The 14,911-nt window shown below is 36.3% G+C and overlaps 1 protein-coding gene across 1 annotated transcript in view; it reads right to left on the minus strand.

Moving 5' to 3' along the window:
• The window catches only part of PLXNA4 (plexin A4), a 467,309-nt gene that overhangs the window by 68,667 nt on the left and 383,731 nt on the right, over positions 1-14,911 (minus strand). The window contains exons 15-18 of the mRNA XM_072147475.1: positions 10,237-10,373; positions 8,187-8,354; positions 5,578-5,671; positions 2,353-2,592 (exon numbers count right to left, since the gene is read on the minus strand). Of these exons, the coding sequence (XP_072003576.1) occupies positions 2,353-2,592; positions 5,578-5,671; positions 8,187-8,354; positions 10,237-10,373 (639 nt within the window). The remainder of the gene's footprint in view (positions 1-2,352; positions 2,593-5,577; positions 5,672-8,186; positions 8,355-10,236; positions 10,374-14,911) is intronic.

A 14,911-nucleotide genomic window follows, 5' to 3' on the forward strand; every position in this document is an offset into this window, starting at 1 on the left:
GTCTAGGAGGATGAAGGGGGTGACCCAAGAGTTATAAGAGCTTGTATAGTCTAGTGAATCAGAGCAACAATTAGCATGTTAAAGGTTCCAATTGTAGGAAAAGTGTGGATTTAAGAGATGTTTCTGAGATGCAAGAGCAAGCAAGAGATTGAATATTTGGTGCATAGGAGAGTCCTGAGTCCAGCACAACCCCAAGACAGCGAGCCTGCTGCCCTGTCTTATAGTGATCCCACAGACCGAAATGGAGAGGTCAGGGTTTGGTTGGTTAGTAGATGGTGTAAAGGTAAGAAGTTCAGTCTTAAAAAAAAATAGGAATACATCATATTTTATGGGAGTTTAAAATACTGACTTAGGGCTCATTCACACAAATGTGTCCCTCATAGACAGCCATGGCACATGGGCTCGGCATGGTGAGCGCAAAAAGCACTCACCATTCTGAGCCGCAAAAGGATAGAGCCTACTTTTTTCTATGCAGAGGGATGGGGCAAACAGCACTCACCCCCTCCTCCTCTCCTGTGCGCTGACGGGATATGGTGTAAATACCACATGGTGGGTGCTACAGCAACATTGGACAATGAGAGTATTAATGCCAGAGGGTGATCTTAGGTCACCAGCTGAAAGCTATTCTACGAATGTTTAAGCAAATATATATATAGTTACAAGATATGTATTAATCTCATTTCCATAGATTAATTCTGGAGGAAGGTCGAAAATATGTAACCTTGATTACAGTATTGTTATCTAAAGCATTTCACTGTAAAGAAATATTTTCCTGTGTATTAAGGTATAAAAGAACGGCAAGCCAAAAGACCTTAGACTCATAAAAAATACAGATGTTTAATAGAGATAAAAGAAACACGTTGTCCGGGGCTGACATTTTTCAGATGACTTTGCCATTGAATCAATGAATTCAAATTTATTATGCTTTGCTGGATTATTTGCTAGAGAATATGTAAGATTTAAGACTTTTAAACAAACCTTACAGCTAAGTGGCACACATTTAGTGTGTTATATTCTAGTTGTGGCACTAATTAGTAAAGAAAGGAGACATGTTTGACAACTCTAAGTTGCACATTAGTATATATTGCTGAGGAATGAAGCCAGTATGGAGGGGGCTCGCAGAATAATCCATCTCCATACACTGCAAGAGTCTGATGTATTATATAGCAGATAGACAAATTCCAAGATTAAGCAGAAATCCCAAAATGATATGTTTATTCTACCAAATGTAAACTGCTTGAGAATCCCCTAATTGAGAGGGTGAAATGTTGCAGTTTATATTAGGTAGAATAAACTTATCTTTTTAGGAATGCTGCTTCATCTTGGGATTTGACTTTCTATGGATTGGTAAGGCCAGGCCAGCTTTTCAAAGCTTACATCCATTTTTGCACATGGGCTACTCCAAGAAACCTTGGAGCAGACAACTTTATACAGCAGACACCTGCTAATAACTACTTGATTTTTCTAAAATGAATATAAAAGGAAATCAACAAATAAAATCAAGGTTAAAGGGGTTATCCGGGTTTAAACATTTTTTTATGGCCGGGCTGGGGAGGGCTATTTAAACACAATAAACATGCACTTACCTCCTCCGGTGCTGCCGATGTCCCGCGCCGCGGCCCGTCTTCTCCGTGCGCCGGTTTCATTACACCGGCGCACAGGGAGCTTCCGGCCGGCCGGATGCTCCCATGCGCACCATCTCTCAGCGCTTACAACGCTGAGAGATAGGGACGGATGGGAGGAGCCGTCCACAACGCGGACCGGAAGCTCCCTGTGCGTGGCCTCCGTGCCCCTGTTTGTTTACAGGGGCACGGATCGAAGTGACCGCGACGCGGGACATCGGCGGCGCCGGAAGAGGTAAGTTCATGTTTATTATGTTTAACTATCCCTCCCCAGCCCGGCCATAAAAAGATTTTTAAACCCGGATAACCCCTTTAATTATCCACACATTCCAAAATGCCCAATCTGTGAAAATGAAAAAATAAAATGACTCCTCAATTAGCTTCAAAAAAACTAAATATTTTAAATTAAAGACACTTCAGAATATGGTGCTGCCAAAAAATATATAAATTTGGTATCTCCATAATCATACTTATCTAAAGATTTAAGGAGATGTTTCATTTGGATGGCAAAGTAAAAGACAGAATAGGAAAATGGTGAAGCTGCCTTTTTTGTCTATTTCACCATCTTGAATTTTCTTTATCCTCCCAGTAAATTGCACAGACTATTACATGCTGCAGCTAGGAAGTCCAATATCTCCAATGGACAAAAATCACTCATAAAGCTTTGTAAATGGAAAAATAAAAAAATTCATTTTTCCTGAAGAGGTAAAGACTGAGCCATTCTAGTTACCTTTAATATTATGGGGCTTCCTGGCTTTAGTTCCAAAATCCCAGAAGGGTTGAAAGACTCAAACACTGGATCTGGATAATATGTGAAATTTGTTTTGTTGAGGACCAGTAATGTCTGCACGTTGTCCATGATGAAGCCAAACTCCTCTGGTCGCTCTGTGACATCGGGTTGGTTGTAAGAATTTACCGAAACAGCTGGTGCTTGACAAGTCATCTCTGTAGAGTTCAGCACTGTGCAGATCTGCGCATGGATAATAAGTGGATGTCAATAACAATTTATATCACAATTTCCAATAAAATGCAATCATTCAGATTTGATGCTGTTAAATAATGATCCACATTCACAATGTCGATTAAGCCCAATGTGTCACATTGTTCTAGGTTTTCCCTGTCCAATACTCTTAGAGCTGTACCTTAGTCTAATTAATCTTTCTTTATAATAGTAATACAATACAAGTCACTCAGCACAAAACCATTGAAGATTAACAAGATACTCTTAAATCAGAGCCATTGTGAGATCTGATGAAATGACTCAGACACAAAACTACTTGTGAGGACAAGGCTGCATTAATAAGACTGCAGCAATATGCCACTGGGAATGTTACTCTGTTAGTCTATATTTATCTTATTTTTGGTATATACGCTCCTGCCATATACGCCGAATGTATACATACATGTACTGGCAGACACAGGCATCCTTATCCTTTTATCCTGTGGAAAATACAGGATGGAAAGACGCAGCAAGCTAGATCTTTCCATCCTGCTGAGTGACATATAAGCACAGCAGAGGCCATTAAAGGGAATGGGGAATGGATGCACATATCACACATATCCTTTCAACCTGGAGCCAAAAACTTGTTTGAGGGAAATTCTGTTTTCTGGGATCTCTGGAGAAGCAACATTAATTCTGAGTAGCAACGTTTACTTAATTGAAAAACTGGGCACAAACTGAGCCCCTACCAATTTGTGCTCAGGGGCCTCCATCATCCTTAAACCGGCCCTATTGAGGAAAGATCTACATAATCTGAAATGACTTATTTCTCCCACCTCCCATAGCTATAGGATTTCTGTGTAGCCTGTGATGGAGCATTTGGATCCATGTGATTTATGGTGACCCCTATCTTGTTACACAATTGTTACACAGAAGGGTTATATTATTGCCAGCATGGCTCTTTGGTGACCATACATGGCACATTTAGATTGAACAGTTAAACCTTCTAGTAACATAATATATAATCAATTGTAAAACATATTTTTGTTGTTTATTTAAAAAACTCTGTAGAGTGAATATTATTTAGGCGATTATTTGATTACTCATTTTACACAGGTAGATGAAAAGGAAACAGTAATCTGTTAGGGGTTGTCTTTCTTATAGGTTGATAGGTTGATCCATCAAATTCAATAATGGACTCCAAACATCTCATACAGTGGCAAGATTTCATTCACTCCTAGGTTTGAATAAAATTCATCTACTATATTCTTTTATAAGTGAACTCACAAATAACAATATATAAATACTGTATACTGTTTGGCCAATAAAGAGTCAACTAATCAAGAGGCCATTACTTTGTAGACTCTATGAAAGTATTCATAGGAAATTCTTCTGAATTCCTCACTTAATCCCTAATCACTTGTATATATGTATGCATCCAACACTTGAGAGGAGAGATGATGCATTATCATTAAGCTGTAATCGATCCAGCAGAAATCATCCCGGCCATAAAATCATTTGGCTCACGTGTCAGGAGAGTGATAAGCCAGATGTGACATACAAAGCATCCTAATGGCCTTCATTACTGTGACTATAATCCTTTGTGAGGGACTGAGAAGGAGAAATGCCACATCTGTACATAGTTTAAGGCAGCTCTGGTGAAAGCCTTTGCAGCTATTTTTCTATGACTAAGTTTCATAGCTCGTTCTGTTACATGTGTCCAGCCAAGTGCATTACAAGGAGTATCTTTTAGAGCCACTTTTATTGATATCATGAGTTTGTCATTCAATTTAATGATAAACCTTTGCATTGTTTAGATATATTGGACAAGTTTTAATACAATGTATAAAGGAGACAGGATGAATGAATAATTCATTTTCAGAATCATTAGTAACATAATATTTTCATTTTTTCTGTTAGTTTGTCATGGGACATGCTGCTGCAGCCAGTTGATGGCTATAGCTTGTCACAGCTGCAGCCAGTGTCGCTGTACGTGTATCACTGGGCTGCAACTTTGGGGAATAATAAGGTAAACATGCAATTTCTGGGATAAAATAATTCCCGTTCTCTGAATTATTCTATTTGTCAAGGACAGTTTACTGTAAATAAAGCTGATTTATGAAAGTACAATGTGCTGACACTATCTTATATCTCTTCTGCAGCAATTTTGTCAGAGTGAGCAAATACAGCACATTCATGGGCTGAGATAAGAGAAAAGTTCTGCTATGTAAGGATCAAATACATCTGACTGAACTGCAACTAAACACAGTCCATCAACAAGTATGACAATGTTTTGGGCTAAAAGGCACATTTTTGTAAGCCAGGACAGCCTTCAATCTGTTTCATACAATAGGGATAGAAAACTTTGCTTTGACTGTTGAATCTAGGGCTCATTTCCTTTTCTAAAGTGCACATACGCCTTCCTTTTTCAGTGTTATTTTTTAAGAAAAAAAATTATATTACTACTACATATTGCTATTTTCAGTATATGCATTGGCCTTATTTATAAAGAGGAGTGAAATATGTTGGCACTGTCCAAAAAATGTCTGTGGGCGAGACTATTCTAGTTTCTCATAGCAACCAATCATAGCTAAACTTTCATTTTCCCACAACAGATTATGAAATGAAAACTGGGCTATGATTGGTTTTGCTCTCAGACACTTCTGAAAAATCTCCCCCATAGTTTATAGGCACCACTGAATGATGTGGGAATACATTTAAACAGATGATTCACCATGTCATGAATGTGCATACAGTTCATTTGTCTATATAGATTCTATATTGAAAACTTCTCAACTTTAAACACCAGTAAAACCTTTTTTACTTAAAATGAACATTAAAATGGTAAAATGGTATCATGGTATCAAGTATTTTCTATGCTTCAATTGTGTTAAGCAGATAACATTGGTGGACAGTATGTTATAGTAAGACAACCACCACTAACACGTGACATCAACATAGGTCAGAAATGCATAAAAGATATACAAAACATAATGTATTGTGTGAACCACTTACATTGATGTGCTCTTTTCCATTAAACTTGGCCCTTATTTGGGGGTTTCTTATAATGTCCAGATTAGTGCCCCATACTGATATAGGAGTATTCCCACTACACAGTGCACATAAAAAGAGATTTTAAATTAGTAAAGGCTCGTCTGAAAAGAAAAACAGCAGGTATGCAATTAAATAAATGTTAATGCTGGTAACACAAGCTGCTCTTTTCATAATACATGATACATGATGACGACTCAGAATCCAGAGGATTAGTGTATGAGGCATGTCATATATTCACGGAGCTCTACAGATGTCCAATCAGTTCAGCCCTGCAGTGTATACACGCACTGACTAATAATAGAAGGGCAGCAGTAGGAACATATATTAGACTTGTGATTTTCTCAGCAGGGAATGCCATGTAAAGAACAGCGAATGCTTTTCATAAAGGAATACTGTATATAAGTAGGCATTTTGAGCAGTATATTTTATTGTATAATATCATAATGACTTCAAAAATAGACATACAGTAGGAGATTGCATATAGCACATTTCTTAAAGAGATTGTCTATGATTCAATCTAGACTTCTGTTGGAGTTTCTTGAACTGTATAATTAACAGAGCTAATATCATTACATTTATGGATCCTAGTGATATGTAGAATATAACTCCTGTATGGTGTTATGGATGTTATCATCAATAGAACTCAACTACACTAACAGGATAATTGCCATTGACAAATGCACCATGTATGTCTATGTAATACCTCTTGTAACAAAGCGCAACCTCTTCCACTTAAATGGAGTGGATCAATGCCAAACAGGACTCATAGACAAATCTAAAACAGTTTCTAGCTAAAACCCTTATATTGATATGACTCACCAATCTCCCATGTATCTCCAAATGAGTTGAACTGATGGTCATTCATGCATACTCTCACTTTAGTGGGAAACAACAACTTTTTGGGCTTTTTGAATGAGACTTATCAAACCCATGTTTTAGAACACTTGCATGAATTGTTGTAATAAAGGGAGGGGGTATTTCAAGAAAGAAGTAATAGACTAAATATGTGGCAAAAATTGTGTGACTTTTTATAAATGTGGCACAAATAACTGACCATAAAGAGTGTGCATTAGCCATAACAAGATGGTGGGCCAATTGGTTATGGTAAAGCCCGGCTAAGCCACAGAGCCAAGTGGCTGGTTTTTCAGGTATATCTCAGTCTTACCTGCAGAATCCCATGGCTATTGGAAACCATGGGTATATATTGCTTTGGCCATGTACTGTTGCCAAACTTTTTTACTGTATGCATAGTAATACTTCTAGTAGTAATTCTCTGAGGTCCCACTGAACTTGGACTTTGTATATAAGATGGCGGCTGATATCTGGTTCAAGCAGCAGCATCTTTATTAATTAAATTATTTTATTCCGTTTACTTATAAAGATTGGCTGGATCATAATAGAAGCTCTTATACCTCTTGTGTCACCCCCTTCATCCTCGTAGAAAGTAAGCTCTTGTGAGCTGGGCCCTCACTTCTTTTGTTCCATAGGACTGTTATTACTCTGTAATGTAGTATTTTATTTATATATGTTCCCCAGAATCTGTAAAGTGCTATGGAATTATTATTATTAATAAAATTAATATGCCTGTCCTACATTTTTGATCACTCATAAGTTGGTTATGAGATGTATAAGGTCATATGTGTAAAGCATTTCATTGCAGTGTTTATAACATGAATTTAACACTAATATGGCTGAAAAAAGCAGCCGCATATAGCATGGCTGAAATTGTATTCATTTCACATTGTATTCAGCATACTGACTGCTTTTTGATGGACTAGTGTTAATGTCTGGCACGCTGGCTGTCGTCCTGGTCGGATATAATTGCAGTGAGATCTGCAGGATCTGCAGCTTGTAAATTGTCCTACAGCGTCTAAACATAGAGATGTAAACACATTGCTGGATATTCTCTGTGCATGATGCACTAATTGGAAGGATTTGTAGGGATGTCAGCGGTTTTATCCAAGTCACATATTCCTCTGCTTAGATCTTTGGCTTGGCATACAATGCTAAATACCTCTTTTAGTATTTTTTGGCTTGTAAAGGAAATAAGTGACAGGTACAAAGCAAAAGGCTGTTTAAAACATCTGAGAATTTCCTTAATGTTTATTTCTATATTCCCCATCCTTACATCTTCAAAGGTGTCTATACTTTAGATTTTAAATTGTAGCAATAATCAATGCATAGACGGAAGCCAATAAGTGCTACACTATATGGCACATCTATTCATGGAAGCAAGGTAGAAATGTGTACCACTGTGTATTTGTAGATATCACATCTGCTGTAATAATAATAATTTCTTTATGTATATAGCGCACACAGATTATGCAGCGCTGCACAGGGTTTGTCAAATCTGTCCCTTTCCCCATGGGGCTCACAATCTAATCAACCTACCAGTATGTTTTGGAGTACATGACATGTAGCCATTTTTCATTGCTGTACATTTTAACTGATCTAAATGTTTTTCTAAGATCTCAATAAATGGACAAAATGCTCTTCTATATATTTAACCAACTTAAAACGTATTTATCTTCTATAAAACTTGGTCTAATACTCAATAGCCTCTACTGTACCTGAAAATACTCCACTCTGGTTCAATTTTCACAATTCTAGGATCTTCCACATACTCAAACTGCAGTTCTTGTTGGATCTTGGCTCTGTCTATCTGAACAGTCACTTCTACCTTCTGCAAACCTTTAAGAGAAGCTGTGGTGTTACAGAAGATCTCAGTTTGTGTTCTCCTGACAAGGCAAAAAAAAACAGAACAATCTGTAAATACTGAAAGCAAGAAACAGTTCCTACAAATATCTGTAATAATGTTGTGTCTTCTATCATTTCCCATTAACCATTGACTTCAATGTAAAGAAGGTTGCCTTCCATTGCAATTCCAATATAGTAGCAGAAAAAAGACACTGGCTGCTACAATATTTTTGCACTATTTAGACAGAAGGGGGAACAGAACCTGAGGAACACAGGTGTTAATTGAGCCTTACAAGTAAATCATGATATGAATCTGCATTACATTGGAATGAAATTAATGTCACATACTTCTATATTTGATTAATGAAATATTCTATTTCTACTTAACAGTTTGTGTTTTTTTATTTCCTTTTATTCTTAGTACAACCTCTTGTGGAAAACTTATTGTAGAACTTGTAGAAGTCTATGGGTCATATTTTATCTCTTTCCACTTTATACATGGTACATGCCATTTGTCATCATATTAACAAGGCATTGAATTTCAGTAAGAGTATGTATGCAATTAAGTTTCATAGCAGCCTGTTGTGTCAATAAGACTCAAATTACTACAGAGAAATTTCTGAGATGAGAGAGGTCTGAAATTGACATCATAGGTAGACCTATACTATGAGAGGCTAAATAAGAAAACAAATCCAGAATATCACATTGGCCCACATTTACTAAGGGACTGCGCAAGTTTTCTGTTGTTCTTTGAAGTGCAAACTGCTTGCGCATGTATTTAAGAAATGCCTGTGCCACATTTGTCAAGCACGCAAACGTTTCTGAAGCGGCTGCGCTATTCTTCATGTGACACATATTTCTTCACTGAAATAGGCATTCTGGTGTGAAGTCAGACCGTGCACCAGATTTAACATGCAAAGTCCTACAGAAGTGGGTCACACGGCCCATGATGCACTCTGAAGAACGGGCACCAGAAATCCTGAATCTGTCACCCCCTGCACACTACACAGGCAAACTACACAAAGTACAGTTTGCACTGTCCTTAGTAAATGTGCCCCATTGATTGATTTTAAAGAATGTATTTGCAAATTGTGGTAGAAAATAATTATTTGGTCAATAACAAAAGTTCATCTCAATACTTTGTTATATATCCTTTGTTGGCAATGACAGAGGTCAAACATTTCACTGTTGCTGGTATGTTGTCCCACTCCATGAAGATCTCCTCTGGAGCAGTGATTTTTTTGGGGCTGTTGCTCGGGCAACAATGACTTTCAACTCCCACCAAAGGTTTTCTATAGGGTTGCGTTTGGAAGACTGGCTAGGCCACTCAACAAATTATAATACACCAATCTCTATACAGTATGCAGCCTTCATAAGAACCTTACATGTTTTTAACACATAATACATTTTGAGGAATAGCCTGTAATCGTAAGCTGGAAATAAGTTGAATAGTAAATTCTCAAGAAAAAAAAACTATTTCAACTATCCTTTTATCTTATTTTAAAGAGAATTGGTCATGGATATTTGGGACAATAAGCTACTTTTTTTAGGGAGTTGGTTTAGGTGTTTTCAGAGGTGGAAAGCATATTTGGACATTAGAGCAGTCCTTGACCAAAAAAAGTCTATGGGACACAAAACATTAAGTGAAAAAAAGGAATAAAATTGATAAACACAACTAAATGATATTATTTTGATCAAACTGATTTACAGAATAGTATTGTATATTCTATCTATGCTGGTTGGGAAGTTGCAAGAGAATACTATCATTCATGGGCCTGCAACAATCTCAATCCACCACTGATAGATTCAGTATACAAAAAAAAAATAAACTAAAAATCTGAGCACTGTAATTTCATTATGGCGCTCAAGAACATAAAGTACATATGTAGTACTATATATTTAAAATTTTACAATTTAACATACCTGTCAAAAATACACGGTTGCTCTCCAAACATTACTACCACACTGCTCCCTGCATTCAAGTTGGTTCCGGTAATTGTCACTTGAGTCCCTCCGGATACTGGTCCTTGCATGGGCTCTAATCTGGATAAAGCCAAATTCTAAAAAACAAAAAATGACATTGTTTTAGAAGGATAAGGGTCTACACAATATTTTGTATGCATCTGCATAGATCACAGTAATCTATCTTTATGTAACAAGTCAACTACAGCAAGCCTTTTGCTACTTAATGGGTTAAACATTGTCCCATGGTGTTCCCTAGTAATAACCCAAACATATATCTGCTTATACAGAAATCCGCATGAAGATTTGTGTTACCCTATTGTGGATTTAACCTTGCCACCACCAGCAAAGCCATAAGCCCGAAGGGATTCATTTTTGTATTTATAACGTGGGAACATATGATTACAATCTGATACTGAAGATCACAATGATACAAAAATAAACCATAAAAATGTCTATTTCAGAAATGAAAATGTAGAGTGTACACTTAGATTAGCATTTTAATGGAAAAACTCCTGAGGACCGCAAGAGAGGAGAACATCTGCATTCAAGTGATGAGTTAGGCAGGAGTGACAGGATATTCAAAAACAATGGAGCCAGTTACTATGTGAAAGCTGAAGTAGGTATGCTGTGACTATGTGTGGGTTACTACATTCTGATCTGGGGAATATCAACTCTACTATAAATGTAAGTGGCAGTTTTAGTGCTTGTAGGTACTGTTAGAGTGGATAACCAAGACTATAAAGGTCAGGTTACATGACACATAGTTGTTTTGCACAGTATAAAGATCTTATTCCTGACAATGTTTGAAAATTTGGCTTTTTAAGCTATTATTTTACTACAAATAACGTATTATTTTTTTTTGGAAGGTATATATTTGATGATAACAATAAATAACTTAGGCATTAGCATTTTAGGGGCCTGACGATAAGAAGCTGCTAGTCTTTGTTCATAAGAAAGCATAGAACTTCCAGATAAACAAAACCTTTATCATTCTGTATCTCTATCTATCTAATCAGTCTTCCATTCACTGTGTTTTTTTGTTATCGACCGCACTGGCACCCTTTGTGTAGTGTCCCCTATACATGTCTGTCTAGTCTGTGTCTGACCGGTATATTTTCGTTAATTGCTTTCCCATACGCAATGTAATGTGTTCATGTAGCCGGTATTATGCTACACTGCAATCCCATGTAGTTATGTTTGTATGTAGCCAAGGAACTAACAAAATATAAGAATGCACCTCTCAAACTATTTATGTATTTGTATCTGTGTCTCTAACTGTGTGACAATTGCTGGAATACTATGTACAAAATAACCCCCCCAGGGGATCAATAAAGTTGTATTGTATATTGTATTCTTAGATTGAATGAAATAACTTTGCGGTGTATGACCACCTTCAGAAGTGAAGCTTATTTGTGGTTCATTCAATATAACTATTATTACTATTTTAGTAATAACTAAGGCTATTTTTACAAATGGAAAAAAGAATCTTTGAAATAATATATATATATATATATATATATATATATATATATATATATATATATATATATTACGCATTGAGGTCGACAATATAAGCAATACAAGGCCGCCAATACAAACAATATGTAACTTACAGTACAGCTAGATAGTAAATGCTTGTGAACGGTTGCATACCAAATTAGTGGGTAGATGGGGAACATACAAAAAAAATATCAATTATTCAAGCCTATAGTTATGAATGTTTAAATGACTATTTGCAGTATGATCAGAGAGGGAGCTATTATATTTAATTGTTTCATTCACACAAACAAGAGAATACCTCAGAGAGAAATAAAATTAAATAACAGGAAATATTTCTGTGCAAGTTGAAACTTTTAAAAGTTTAAGTGACACCATTCACTCTCACCCATATTAGGCCTTCCAAAATTTTAGCTTAGGAGCAACTCAGATGAAGGGGGCTACACATGTAAATTTTGGTAGTCTTTTGTTACTGCCCTAACTACTTTAGCTGCATTAACATTGAATTGTTCTGATGATGAATTATGGCTCTTTAACAGGCAAGAAAATCAAGCTATGGTTCAGGTTTAAGACGCATTAATAAATAAATGTTGGATGAGATACAATGGTCTTGGTTAGTGATTAACGAACAAGTTTGGGCAAACCTCGAACAAAAGTTCAGTTTGCATACCTGGACGTGAATACCTGCCAGTGGATATTAACCCTTTAAATGCTGGCATCATATGTGCACTGCCATTTTCTAAAGGATGTTACCTGATGTCGCTAAAGCATTTAAAAGATTAACACCCACACCAATCGGCAGAGGTCACATTCTGGTTCGGAATGTCTTGGAATGTATTTTATGGTTTTCATCTGGACAACTTTTACTAATTGACATGAAAGTATAGTTTTATTTCCAATGGGTCGTAATAGTTTAGGAGAATGATACATAAAGTTAACTTTGCTGCACAAGTCCTTGAATATCAACCCATTAAACAACTCTGGAGTAATATTTAACTTTAGAAACCCAATATAAGTGCCTGACATTGTTTAACAACATCAAGCTCAATAAGTGATTTCAATTCATAAAGTCATAGTTTGGGAAAAGACTGTTCATAAAGCACACATTAAATAATTTTTCTGTTACCATTATCTTGTCCTCATTACACAGTCATCATGAGGACCAACCCTTCAGGTGATAGGTTGGGGTGTGTATTGTTCCTCTTTAATTTTGCTATGTCGTGGCCACCATTTTTTACATTTTTTTCTTCTTTTTTTTTTATTTTCTTTTTGTTTTTACAAAATACACAAATATATAGTTCCAATATTAAAGCATGCACATTTCATACAATATTCACTGCACCGTGTAAGAAGATGTAGAAGATGTAAGAAGAGAAAAGAAGAGATGTAAGAAGAGAAAAGAAGAAGATGTAAGAAGACAATTTTTTTCTATAATGCCACAGTTACTGTAACTTTAAGGGAGCGCACAAAACAATGCTTTCATCTAAAAAAAATTACCATACCCATTTAAATCCCTTACAACGTGGCCATACCAGACATACATACACCTTTCCTCATCACTCACACATCTGTAATCATTACCAGCAACAACATCGAGACTCATTACCATCAAATCAAAAATATATTAACTCTACTACCCTGGAGCTGAAATTATTCATTTTTTATTAAACTAAAAACTGCAATACCATACACAACCTGTAGAAGAGTTGGTGCTGATGTAAGCTCCTCCCTTCCCATCATTGGAGCCCGATCCTTTTTTAGACATTAACTTATTCACTTCATGCATTTAACGGAAATGGCTTATGAAAAATAACTAATTTTAGAATACATGACCTTAGCATTGTACCAAGTCTGCACTTTTACTTCTTGCGTCACTCCTTCCTCCTCATAGATTGTAAGCTCTGTGGAGCAGCCCAATTGTTTCATTTAACTATGCTATTACTCTGTAACATCTTATTTTGTTTAAATTGCAAAGTGCTGCTTAATATGATGGTGCTAGTGTGTATAAATAAAGATTTATTATTATCATTATTTATTATTATTATTATTTGAACAGTTTAGTTATTCAATTTTGTCTAATTGTGTGTTTCCATGTCCCCGGTGAAATACATAATGAAACTGCATAAGTAAAATTATTAGAACCAATTTTTAGAACAGTCAAGCTTGTCTTATCCTGTACAATCCCTTTAAATGAATAAATCAACTATTTAAAGTGCAGTTAATGTACATAAATCTTATAGCTTAAGAATTATTACAAAGTGCCAATATATTCCACCACACTGGCGCCTTCTTATTGCTGCGCATAACGTGATAATCGTAACGAATCATTACAAAGGAAAAGCACAGGTTTCAGTTTTATGGAAATCTTGCAATCATGTTAGTGCATTGTATTGTATCTGCAGCACATAGTGACTTTGGTTACAAACCCTTTTTACTGGTGTCAGAACTTTAGATAATTTGAGGCAGAAGATCTTAGAATGTATTTTGCATTCCATGATAATACAGTAGGAATACCTGTGATCCTAATACAGACAGAGAAGACTGACATCCTGTTATATTGACAAGCTCAGCTTTGCTACCTTGATACTTTCCCCGTATACCTATGTGGGGAGGTTATTATAATGGCACTGCTATAGTTAACATACAGAGTAGATTCTAAAGAAACATTGCTGAGCTCAGCGGGCACATTGGGTGCCAATCCTGCTCCTGCTTAGTGCTATTCATGAGGAAACGAATTACTCAAATCAAGTTGCATTACCCATCACCATGAAGAGGCAAATTCTCCAAGAGATAAACTCTCTTGCCTAATGTGCCCTTTTCAGATGAAATAATTAAGGAAAGTGTGCAATGCAGTCAATTTTCAGTAACACTTCACTTCAAATGTTCCATCATTACAAACTCATTAGACGCTTGTGCAGATCTCGCATGCTTTTCCCACAGGCATTCCAATGCAATTTAGTGTTAATGAACACTTAAAAACACTTCCGGATTAAGTTGTTGCAACAATAGATGTGATGAACTATGAAGTTGCATTAAAAAATCAGTCTTCCATTCACTGTGTTTTTTATATGCCCCAGAAATAGGATGGGTTAGAAAAGCTAGGCATGCAAATCTCCACTCTCCATATATTTAACAC

Source organism: Engystomops pustulosus, chromosome 4, assembly GCF_040894005.1.
Source record: "Engystomops pustulosus chromosome 4, aEngPut4.maternal, whole genome shotgun sequence".
Lineage (NCBI taxonomy): Eukaryota > Metazoa > Chordata > Amphibia > Anura > Leptodactylidae > Engystomops > Engystomops pustulosus.